This window comes from Opisthocomus hoazin, chromosome 1, assembly GCF_030867145.1.
Source record: "Opisthocomus hoazin isolate bOpiHoa1 chromosome 1, bOpiHoa1.hap1, whole genome shotgun sequence".
NCBI lineage: Eukaryota > Metazoa > Chordata > Aves > Opisthocomiformes > Opisthocomidae > Opisthocomus > Opisthocomus hoazin.
This window is the reverse complement of record NC_134414.1, coordinates 151648324-151660726: the sequence shown is the minus strand read 5'-3', so window position 1 is coordinate 151660726 and position 12403 is coordinate 151648324. Positions and strand designations below refer to the sequence as shown.

At 39.8% G+C, this 12403-nt stretch overlaps 1 protein-coding gene across 1 annotated transcript in view; it reads left to right on the top strand.

Annotated features, from left to right (window-relative positions):
* ANO2 (anoctamin 2) overlaps positions 1-12403 on the top strand; it is a 187924-nt gene that overhangs the window by 30150 nt on the left and 145371 nt on the right. The window contains exons 4-5 of the mRNA XM_075418515.1: positions 6348-6446; positions 11782-11933. Of these exons, the coding sequence (XP_075274630.1) occupies positions 6348-6446; positions 11782-11933 (251 nt within the window). The remainder of the gene's footprint in view (positions 1-6347; positions 6447-11781; positions 11934-12403) is intronic.

The window sequence follows — 12403 nt, the reverse complement described above, 5'->3', positions numbered from 1 at the left end:
CACTCAATCTGTAACATACTGATCTTCACAAACGTCTTTTGATAGAGGGAAGTTCCATCATCTTCATTTAATTAGTGACAGAAAGAATTCAATTACTTGCCTACAATTATATAGATAACGTGAGGAGGGACTTGCTCTGGACTGACATCTCCGTGTCAAGACATTCTGGGTCTTGACAACTGACCTGGACTAGTGCACTGCCCTTCCTTTTTGGAATGTAAATGACATACGCTTTGATATGCACGCTTTGTGATAAACTGATTTGGGATCTTGGATACAAAACATTAAGGTAGGCAAAATGCCAATCCTTGTACAGATAGAGATTCAATACATTTGGCAAAAAACATAGACGCTTTCAGAGTCGCTGTGTGAATCTGGCAAGGTCATGTCATTCCATCATGTGCTACCCATGCAGGGGGCCAACAGCTCAGCATTTGGCTAGCTTTCACCAAACGTGTGTGACTGGAGTTCTGTGATAGTAACAAGAAATTACATTTCATTTGCACTATCACATCACATTGTTATTTGTCTCAATTTCCAGGGCTGGTATTGGGAGAATAGACGTTAATTTTGAACAATTGCATTTGCAGACGTGACTGATCCATTTGGTGATGGAATAAATGGGAGGATGATTACTTTTACTGAGCTACTAAGACCTGTCCTTTTTTTCCTCTCTAAGAACCATCTCATTGTTGCTTTCCTAGTGTGGCTGATATTACCAATGTCAGCAAAAGATCTCTGATTATATTAACTGAAGCCATTAGAAACTTGCTGTCTGTACGTGTCTGGTATTTTTCTGTCTATTTAATAATCACAAAGGATAAAATGTTAAAGGCCCAGATAATTTGTAATTTTAAGAAGCAAGTTTACATGCTTCAGGTTTTATAATTTATGCCTTTCCATTTCCTAGGTATATTTTTTTTTAAAATCATAAGAAAGATTTGCAGTTCCCTTGGACTCCCTTAGACAGTAGTTAATCACTTCAGCTTATTTCTACCCTTCAGTCTTTCTCTTTTCTTCCTATTAAGATATGCAGCAGAAATCTATTTCTTTGGACAAGTATTTTAAAATAACTTATTTCCTTTAATATGTATGTTATATATAACTAAATTCCTTTAATATAGGGTGAGTGATGAGTGATTTCATGATGAGGAAATAATGAGAAATACTTACTGAAATGTAGCATTCAGCAATGAATTTTGTATTTGCAGAGTTGTTAGGAACAAGATGCTAACCATGAAAAAGTCTGAGGCTCTCACGGAGTATTATTATTGGTTTTGCCCTTTTTGTTGTCTTGACTGTGACTGACAAATAAGATGCCTTTGCCATCACATACTTTAGCTAGTATTAGAGTTGTCTAATTAAACTGATGAGAACTCTTCATCTTAGGGTGATGTGACTGACACATGATAAATGGGTTGTCTGAACGAGGTAAGGTGACAGTCAAATTGGCCTGTCAAAATAATGACACTACGAGAAATCTTTGAGCTGGACGCGCAGTAGTCGCTTATATGCTGTGCTCTTATGGACCAACAGGACTTCTCCACAAACTCCTGTTGCAACAGAGAATGCTTCATGGTGCATCTCCTCAATTTGTGGCCTGCCCCTGCAAGGGCTCCAATTGAGAACCTGTGAACTGGAAGAGATTAATAAGAGCACGATAATTGTAATATAGTGGTTAAAAATATTCCATGTTATGGTTGGACAAGTGTAACTGTCAAACTGGGGTAGAAATATGGATATGCCACTAACTTTAGGATGACAAAATTCTCACTTGGTGGCTGAATCTTGCAGAAACTGAAGTTCAATGACAAATCTAAATTTTTGGACAGAGACAGCTTTTCTACTTAGTCTAGCTATTACACATCTCCAGCCATGTTTCGGAACATTCAGCTTGTAGTTAGAAAGAATAATCACTTTTTGAGTTTTCATAGTTATCATACTTTTTGTTTCTGCTGTGGCCTTGATGATGATAAGTTTGCAATAAATCTTAGACTTGCAGTTGATGCAGGTGCTAATGTATTTTACTGTTAAAGCATGAAAGATAGAAAAAGTCTCCTAGGAGAGATTTGAATTTTATTCAGCCTATATGTTTCCACCATAAGACAGAAAAAAATGCAGCATAGACTGCTGTTAAAGTCCTGCTTTAAACTACTAGGAATACATGATAGACTGAAAGAAATAACTGACGTATTTTTCTTCATGTGCTGATTGAAAAGCAAAACAGACCTTCCAGATTTTCTTCCATTTGAATTTAATGCTGAGTTTTCCTATTGAAATGGGAAGGCCCAATTCAACTTTACAAAATAGAAAAGAAGCCAAGATACAAATGCATCTTCAATAATTCAGAACCAACTTATTGAAAACTTTCCACTTTTGAAACTTATTGGAAGAACTCTGTAATATGGATTATAGATTTGATGAAAAAGGATCATGAGAACAACAAATCTATTTGTCATCTGCATAGCAATACTTAGTCATTTGAGTAATATAATCGGGGAGCGCAATGATATAGACATAGAACAATTCAGGGCCAAGAATAAAGTCCTGTGGGACATCAGCTGTAAGTGAAAAAGGACTTGATTAAGGATGGCAGTATTAAAGAACAAGTGAATGGTCAGACAAAAATAATGTTAGCCAGCACAACATGTTAGCTTTAGCAATGCATCTGAAGTACAATGAATAAACCATGATAACTGTGAATATTCAAAATAGAAGACTGACAGCATTTCATTCAAATATTAAATTGCATTCAGGAACACATGTACCTTGATCATTTCAGGTGATTAACCAAATGACAGCATTTAGTGGACGTCTCCAGTAGACAGTTATAAATCCACTCTGGCAATGAGAAAAACAAATTCTTACTTTTGGTAATGTTTGCAATACAATAAGCACTCTGGGAATAAGTTAGTTGAACAGATCTTCACCAGTCATCGTAATGATAATGACAAAAAGGGCATGCAAACAGACAGCTGGAACTACTACAGGTGAAGGTCTGAAAAGTGGGGAAAGGAACCTTACCAGAGGAGTGGCTGGTACAGGTTTTTATTTCGGTGGCTCAGTAGAAAACTAGGTAGATGGCTTATCCCTTGAGAGATGATATCAGAGTGATGATTTAATATCTATTTTAAATTTCTTTGATTATATTTAATGTTAGGAAAATGTAGAAAGATGGGGTAAACATGGTTCTAGTAATGCCAAGCAAAATATTCATCAGTCTATGTTTCTGCACTGTTTATTTGCCATGCAACAGGGATCACCTGGTCCTGTTGTCCCTACTTTATTTACTTTGCATTAGTCTTTATTAAAATTATCTTAGTTTTCTATTGTGGGGGGATTTTTAAGGCTTTTAAAGATTTTTAAGGCTCTGATTCCTCAGCATCTGACATCACTGTATGAACAGCACAACTTTCCAACACATTTTTGTTCAAATATACAACGGTCATATTCTTCATCTGGTCTTTTATCTCAAATTATCTAACTGATTTTATTTGCAATCTGTGTAGTCAAATGAGCCTAAGCTGCAAACAACCAATTAGATCAGACTGTCCTTCCTCTTGCCAATGTGGAGTATAGTCCCCCAGACAGAGTACACACGCTTGATTTTAGCCGAAAGCTGAGAAGAATCCTCCTGATCTTCACCCACTGAAATTTAAACTCTCATCTGTTATAAATATATTTTCATCAAATGATTACCAGAACATCTGCTCATGCCCAGTAAATTTTTACTTCCTTCTCTTAAAGCTGACTTCCCCAGTGAACTGATGAAAGAGACATTCTGCAGCTCATTCTGCTCTTTAAAATAACATCGGACCACTGAAAAAATGTAAACTGAAAGTGATGTAGTAATCTTTGTAGTTCATGTGACAGCTATAAGGGAAATAAGGGCAAACTGATTGCAGTAAGAATAGTAGGATTTCCATCTAACTTGGTTTTTTTTTTAAATCAGGAAGCATTATGAAATATTCAGCAAATGCATGTTTGGTGTTCACATGAAGTTGTAAGCATTTATACACTTGGAAAAGATTAAATACTGGTTCTGAAATGCTGATGTCAATGATACAGAGTTATTTGGAAATTGATATAAATTGTATGCAAAACAAAATATCACCGTTGCTCGGAGGAAAGTCTTTTCTAAGGTAAATGTGCTACAGTAGTCTTTTAGATTCAGACGTACGTTTACGCTGTGACTCATATTTGTGTTTAAAACTTTTCTTAACTCAAAGCTTTTGAGAAAGAGAACTTTCTTGGAGTAATTTTCCAACAGAAGATGATAAGTTTCCAGGGATATGGCCTAAGTTCCCAGCTTTGTAGGGTTATATTGCTTGATGATAATAGTGACATCAAGCTATGTCCGTTAACATTCTTTCTCTAGACATATGCTACTCTTTGTCCATCTAACAGGCAGCTACTCACAGGTGGGGCACTCGAGTTTTGCATTTAAGCCCAAGATGTAACCCAGCTACCTTTCTCATCAAGTTGGATACCCTGCTTCAGTTTTTTTGTCTTATTTCCAAATTTCAGGACACATGGGGGAGTGCAAATAGAGGTTCATGCTCCCCTGAAGGATGGGGGACTGTCCTGATCCTTACACACAGATCGTTGGGAAAATGCAAAGTGAGAGTATGGCCTGGTACCAAAGCCCCAGCATACTCACAGCTACACAGAGATCATTAATCTTAACATTGATCAAGCCTTTAAAGTCTAGCCCTGTCCACTTCCACATCCTTCCCAAATTATGTCCTCATATGCTCTTTCTAATCTCCCTCCCAACTTTTATTCACTTCATTTCCACAGTAAGCATTCATCTGTAATTTACTGATATAATTTATTTGTTTGCATTGAGGAAAATTCTGTATTATCATGCCTACATTACATTTTCATGCTTTTGGCAGGGGTGCTGCTTTCTGATCTTAGACTGCCTTTGTTTAGCTCAGATGTGCTACCAGGACAGCACGCTCTCAACGCCCAGAGAGCAGCGAACTGGTTGTGCAGAGGCCCTCTGATGCAGTCTTCTGCCTCTGCACAGCATAAATGTTTATTTACATTAGGCTTGTGTCTCTCTTCAGAAGTTAAATTTAAATGTTTTCTTTAGGGTTGCTACTCCAGCTGCAGATATTTAGGGCAGTAAATGTCGGGCCTGATCTGCGGTAAGGAACTACTGGTCCAGGAAGTAGCTGGGCAAAACAAGGGCAAGTGCAGGGTCCTGCACCTGGGGAGGAACAATCCCATGCACCAGTACAGGTTTGGGGTGGACCTGCTGGAGAGCAGCTCTGTGGAGAGGGACCTGGGTGTCCTGGTGGACGACAGGTTGACCATGAGCCAGCAGTGTGCCCTGGCTGCCAAGAAAGCTAATGGGATCCTGGGGTGCATTAGGATGAGTGTGGCCAGCAGGTCGAGGGAGGTTCTCCTCCCCCTCTACTCTGCCCTAGTGAGGCCCCATCTGGAGTACTGTGTCCAGTTCTGGGCTCCCCAGTTCAAGAAAGATGAGGAGCTACTGGAGAGAGTCCAGCGGAGGGCTACGAGGATGGTGAGGGGACTGGAGCATCTCTCCTACGAGGAGAGGCTGAGGGAGCTGTGCTTGTTTAGCCTGAAGAAGAGAAGGCTGCGAGGGGACCTAATAAATGCTTATAAATATCTGCAGGGTGGGTGTCAGGAGGATGGGGCCAAGCTCAGGACAAGGGGCAATGGGCACAAACTGAAGCAGAGGAAATTCTGTCTGAACATGAGGAAGAACTTCTTCCCTCTGAGGGTGACGGAGCACTGGAACAGGCTGGCCAGGGAGGCTGTGGAGTCTCCTTCTCTGGAGATATTTAAGACTCCCCTGGACGCGGTCCTGTGCAGCCTGCTGTAGGAGTCCCTGCTTTGGCAGGGGGGGTTGGACTAGATGACCCACAGAGGTCCCTTCTAACCCCTAACATTCTGGGATTCTGTGAAGTTGAAAATGGGAACCTAAAGCAAAGCCTACCCAGAGCAGAAGAAATGTTTTTTCTTTGTTGGTTCAGATGGACACAGGAGCCCACTAATGAAGTCAAATGACTTACAAAGTATGTGAGCGTGGAAGCTGTGGCTTGGGAGTTTCTGGTTTACATGATTCCAAAATCTGGAACTGTAGACTTCTTTCTTCAACTACACTGCGGGCAGTAGCTTATTGAATTTTAGAGTGTTAGAAGATTCAGCTTTTAAGGATCGGTCACTTTTAAGCCCAGTTGTAGCTGAAGTTTATTATTCACTGTGGTTGCCTGCTGTTGCATGGTTTAGTTGGAGTTGGCATCTTGAAACTTTATTACGGTATTCTGTTCAATAATATTGTAATACATTGTTTTCACTATTTTATGTTTCAGAACAAGAGCCAAGGATTGAGTTTTGTCCGTATACATGCACCTTGGCAAGTACTTAGTCGAGAAGCGGAACTCCTTAAAATAAAAATGCCTACTAAAAAGGTAAGTGTCTTCCATCTTCTGTCAACTAGTTGTATGACTGGAGAAGGGTGGATCAGAATGGTAGTCAAATGTACAGAAGCCCATGGAGTAACTTTATTTCAAAATCAGAGCAGATGAACTGCCAGGCTTATTCTTTCACATTGCTAACTATTTTGAGATGATTTAGTATTCAGAGTCAGATTTAAGATGGGATTTTCAAAGCGGATTTCAAAGGCCCCAGAGGCAGCTGGATAACATACTGCATTCAGAAGAGTGATGACAAAGGTGAGTTTAAAGTAGGGCTTTGAAAGCTGAGAAGGCTGTAACTATTTGAATTTTTGTCAAGGAACTTTCCTCAAAGGTGAGGTGCAGTATGGGAGATAGTATGATACCTGGCCATTGCCTAAAGATTTCTCTAAATTCTGGGGATGCCAAATGTTTTGGTGGCATCAATGACTTAGTGCATTCAGACTTTCCCATTGCCATTAAAACTTTGGGTTAGTATCTTCTTTACAGTCATAGTAGCTATCATAGCTATTATCTAGAGCTTTGAACAGAATTGCTGGAAAACACTGTAAACTCTGAGGAGCAGAACCCAAAATTTGTCGTCCTGCAGTGATTTAGCACACTGGCTAACAACTCCACTGGAGTTAGTGGAACAGCCTTGTGCTTTCAGTTAGTGATACTCACCAACTGTGCTAATGAACACTTATTTCATTGCATTGAGATTAGAATTGAATGACAGATCGATTTTATTTTCTTCCACAAGTTTGTTGGTTTGGGAATTTTTTTGATTTTTTTTCCATATTGTTTCCACCCAGCAAAAGCTTCGGTGTTGTTCACATCTTGTGGTGTTACAGTCTGTCATTATCAGGGGCTTGCCCGAGCCTGTCTTGTATGCTCTTACTGTAATTGTGTTTGCATCCCAGAAAAAAAAAAAGTTTCGTTACTTGCAATCAGTCTTTGAAAATGAGTAGGTTTTGCACAGGTACAGTACCTCTGTCCTTTCTGGTATAGTGATGAGTGTGCAAGCCCTTTCTAGAAATGGACTTACATATCCAACTCCTCTCGCTGATCCCTTCCAAGCTTCATTGCATTTGTGCACTTTTAGTGCCTGCTTATTTCTCCCTTCTTCTTCCTTCATGGGAATTTTCTCCTCCTAGCTTTTTGCAGATACAGTGAAGCAAATTTTGCACTATTTTAATTAAGGAATGTTGCCATGATACTGTTCTGAATTAAGGTCTCCGGGAGCTGATAGTCTTCAGTAGCTGTCCTAGTCACTCGAACAGTTCTGCATCCCCTTCTTTCCTCTGAATGGGAGAAAAAATGTACAGTAAATCATAAAGCCCAAAAGACACAGAATCTTCTGGGGTAAAGACATCTGAAAATATTGACGAGTTACTTCATTTAACCACTATTTTTATACATTATTTATAGCATACTTTTCTTTAAACAACAGATTTCAATGAACTAATTAGGTCTGTGCACACATCATGTTGAATGAGATTGCCATATAACCAACATTTATTGAATAGTAGGACAAATGTTCAAAGATCAAATGGACATGTAGTCATTGATTAGGCGGTTATGAAAACAGTATTCAAGTTCATACCTGTAATTTGTTTTGATGTGTAAAAGAAGACAAAATGAAACATGTCTGCCAACAAGGAAATCAGATCTCAATTTTCCTGAAAATTCACCCTACGGTGACAAGATGTTTTGTATATCTTAAAAGTGATATGATATTTTTAAGGAGCAGGTTGCTGACAACTCCTGTTGACTACATTATTTTTCTATTATCTCAACAGCAGAAATAGAGCATTACCAGTGCACTACCAGAAAGCAAGCATGACAGGAAAATTATGTTTGTGTCTTAAGTTTTTTGCAGCTAAAGGCAGTTGGAAGAGGATTTTCCTGTGAAGGACACAAAAATGCGCTTTGAAAAACCGAAATCTTGTATTTTGAGGATTTCAGAATACAAACCAAAAAAATTCAGCCAGTAGCCAGTAAAAAGAAAATTCTGGTTTTGTTTAGAGAGACAAAAAGTTGTTTTCGAGGCACTTTAGGTATTTTCTGTGATGCTATTTTCATTTATTTAAACATCCAATGAAACTATAAACAAAGCATTTTCAGTGAAAAGTATTTATTCTCCTCTCAACACTACGAAGTGGTTGCAAAAAAATTTTATTCAAATGCTTAGTCTTAAATCATTTTTCAGGACAAGTGACATACTGGGAAAAGGTCCTTTCTGAGCAGTTTTAACTGTATATATACTTCTGAATATGACCATAGAGTTACTTTTGATGAGTAAGAATGGGCTACACTTAAATGTGAGTAGGAGAAACAAACAGGACCAACTGGAAGCGTTGGTCTATTTCCAGAGATATGCTGTCTCTGGTCTTAGGGAGACTTGGTGGAAGGAGTCCCATGACTGGAAAGCTGGGATGCAGGGCTGGAGGTGTTCGGGAGGGATAGGCAGGGCAAGCAAGGTGGAGGAGATGTACTGTGTGTAAGGGAGAAGTTTGACTGTACAACCCTTACAGTTAGGAATGATGTGGTTGAGAGCCTCTGGGTGAGGATTAGGGGATGGAAAACAAAGCAGATGTCATTGTGGCTGTCTACTATTGATTGCCCAGCCAGGATGATAGCGCTGATGAATAATTCTGTAGAAATTTAGGAGAAATTTCTAGATTGGTAGCCTTTGTCCTTATGGGAGATTTCAACTTCCCAGACATTAACTGGGAATACCATACTGATGTGACAAGCAAGTCTGAGTAATTCCTGAAGTGTGTTGAAGATAATATCTTGTCAGAAGTACTCAGTGAGCCATCTAGGAAAGATGCCCTCCTAGACTTTCTATTTGTGAATAGAGAAGGACTCATGGGAGATGTGATGGTAGGTGACTGTCTTGACCATAGTGATCATGAAACGGTTGAGTTTAACATTTTCAGTGTAATGAGAAGAAAGGTCAGCAGAGTTGTTACTCTAGGTTTCAAGAAAGCAAACTTTAACCTATTCAGGGGGCTAGTTAACAGTGTCCCCTGGGAATCTGCTTTTGAGGGCTTAGGGGTCCATGAGTGCTGGTCAGTTTTTAAGAACCACCTTTTAAAAGCACAGGAGCAGGCAATTCCAGCGCTGTTGTAAGTCAAGGCAGCAGGGAAGAAGACCAGCTGATTGAACAGGGAATTCCTCATGAAGCTGAAGAAGAAAAAGAAATTCTATCATCTCTGGAAGCAAGGTCAGACTTTGCAGGAAGATTACAGGCTATGGTTCACATATTCAGGGAGAAAACATGAAAAGCCAAAGGTCAGCTAGAGTTGAAACTGGCCAATGTTGTGTCAGACAACAAAAAGGCTTTTTAAATTATGTTAATAGGAAGAGGAGGTTTAAGAAAAATATTGAACCAATACTTGTTGCAGAGGATCACCTGACAAATAGGCCTGACGAGAAGTTGGATGTTTTCAATGCTTTTGTTGCCTCAGTCTTTAGTATTAATTATAGACCTTGGGCTGCCTGGTCCTCTTACTCAGAGGACCACAACTGCAGGAAGAGTGACTTTCCATTTGCAGACACTGAATTTGTAAGGGACTATCTCTATCAGCTGAATGTTCATAAGTTCATGGGGCCTCATGTGATACATCCCAGAGTACTGAAGGAATTAGTGGATGTTACAGCAGGACTCCTTTCAATCATCTACCAAAGATCTTGGGAGTCTGGGGAGATCCCTGCTGACTGGAAGTTAGCCAATGTTATTACAATTTACAAGAAGGGTGAGAGGACAGACCCACAGAACTAGTGACCTGTTAGTCTGACCTCAGTACCTGGAAAAATTATGAAGAAGACCATACCAGGTGCAACTGAAAGGCATTTAAAGGACAATGCAATCATCAGGCACAGTCAACATGGTTTCACGAAGGGAAAGTCTTGCCTAACTAATTTTATATCCTTCTACAATGCGGTTACCTGCCTAGTTGATGATGGGAAGATGGGGGATGTGATATTTTCTGGATTTTAGTAAAGCTTTTGATAGCGTCCCTGAGAGTGTCTTTCTGGACAAGTTGTCCAACTGACATGAGCCGGTACACAGTGTGCTGGGTGAAGAGCTAATTGAACAGCATGACTCAAAGGGTTGTAGTGAATGGGGCTACTTTTGGCTGGTGACCCAGGCGGGCAGCAGGGTTCCTCAGGGCTCAATTCTATGGCCAGTTCTGTTGAAAATATTCATCGATGATCTAGATGTAGGAGTTGAGTTCACCATTAGCAAGCTTGCTGATGATACTAGGTGCTGTTGACTCTTTTATGGGACAAGAGGCCTTGCTGAGGTATCTGTATAGATTGGACCATCAGGCAATAATCAATAGCATGAAATTCAACAAGAACAAATGCTGGATTCTGCACCTGGAATGAGTAACTGGTCACAAGTATAAATTGGGAGAGGGGTTGGAATTGCTGGAAAGCAGTCCTGCTGAGAGGCCCCTGGGGGTGCTGGTGGGCTGCAGCTCCATAAGAGCCAGTAGTGGGCCCTGACAGTCCAGCGGGCAAACCGCACCCCGGAGTGCATCAAACACAGCAGAACCAGCGGGTCAAAAGAGGTGATTATCTCACTGTATTTAGTGTTGGTGCAGCCTCACCTTGAGTACTGTGTGCAGTTCTAGACCCCACGATTTAAGAACGATGTCCAGGTACCAGAATGCATCCAGAGGAGGTCAACAAAGCTGGTGAAAGGGCTGGAAGGAATGCCCTATGAGGAGGACATAAACTCATGTTTGGTAAGGTTGCCTGTGTTTCAGGAAAAATTACCTTTGTGTCTCTGGGAATCTCCCTAGCACTTCACATCAATCTGAATCAGTAAAAGCTAGGTCATTGCGCTTAAAACTGCCACATAGCCATAAGCATGGCATCCTTGCTTCTAATGGCGTGTGTACACGTGCTGTCAGACCATACTAGCAATTATTACCCAACAATAGTTTATTCTGCTGGGGTGGTAGAATTGGCAGCAGGTAAAAGTCCTTCCTGCTTTGTCTGCTCCCTCTACTCCCCGTTACAAAATCAAAATAATTACTCTGCTTTTCTGTCATCTCCCTGCAGCTCCTAGATAGGTTAGTAAGGAAGTTTCTTGTGTTAACAATTCTGCACTGAGGGTTCTTCTCAAGAAAGCTTGTGAAAAACAAGAACTTCTTTTTTGAACTGAAAGCCTTATGGATTCAGGTGCTTGCTGTTAAATGGGAATATATCTTCAGAGAAGGTGTTTATTTTAGTTACAGATTTAAACACATGTATAGCAAATTCTGTCTTTTTTTTATTTTAGTGGATTTTTGGAAGTGACATGCTAATGCACAATATTTTATTTACTCAGATGTACGAAATCACAGAAGAAGGGGGAATACTTAAAAAGTTAAATGAAATGTGGTGCAAATTGACTGAACCTCTGCAACCCCAGGTGCCACAACAAGAAAACACCAATATGAAAAGCCTGTCTTACCCATTTTCCAGAGAGAAAATGTATTTGTGAGTACTTTAAATTGTGATGAGCAACGAAGAAAGCTATAACTTACCATTTTAGTGTTGTCATTTTTTCTACCAGTATTTCAATCAAAATTCAGAAATTCATTGAGTATTTCTGGAAATCCTGAGGTAATATCAAAGTTGTCAGATTATTCCTGGATAATATTTCCAAGCGATGAAAACAGATGTCTGCATAAAAGTAAATTTATTGAAGACAAGTAAAAGGATCCAAAGTAAATGAATATGTATTGGTACCGAGTTCAGTTTCAGTGGATTAACAGGAATCTAAGTTACAGAGACTTTCTGCCAGTCTTCTACTTCTTTCTGCTGGATAAGGCACTGGCAGCAGTGCAACAAATAATCTATCTGTGTTTTTAGCTTGAACTGTAAAAATCCTAGCACTACATTCCTGATTATTTGGTTAAAGGTATTACTGCTTGTTTTGAAAAAAGAAAGAGCTAGTAGAAATCCGA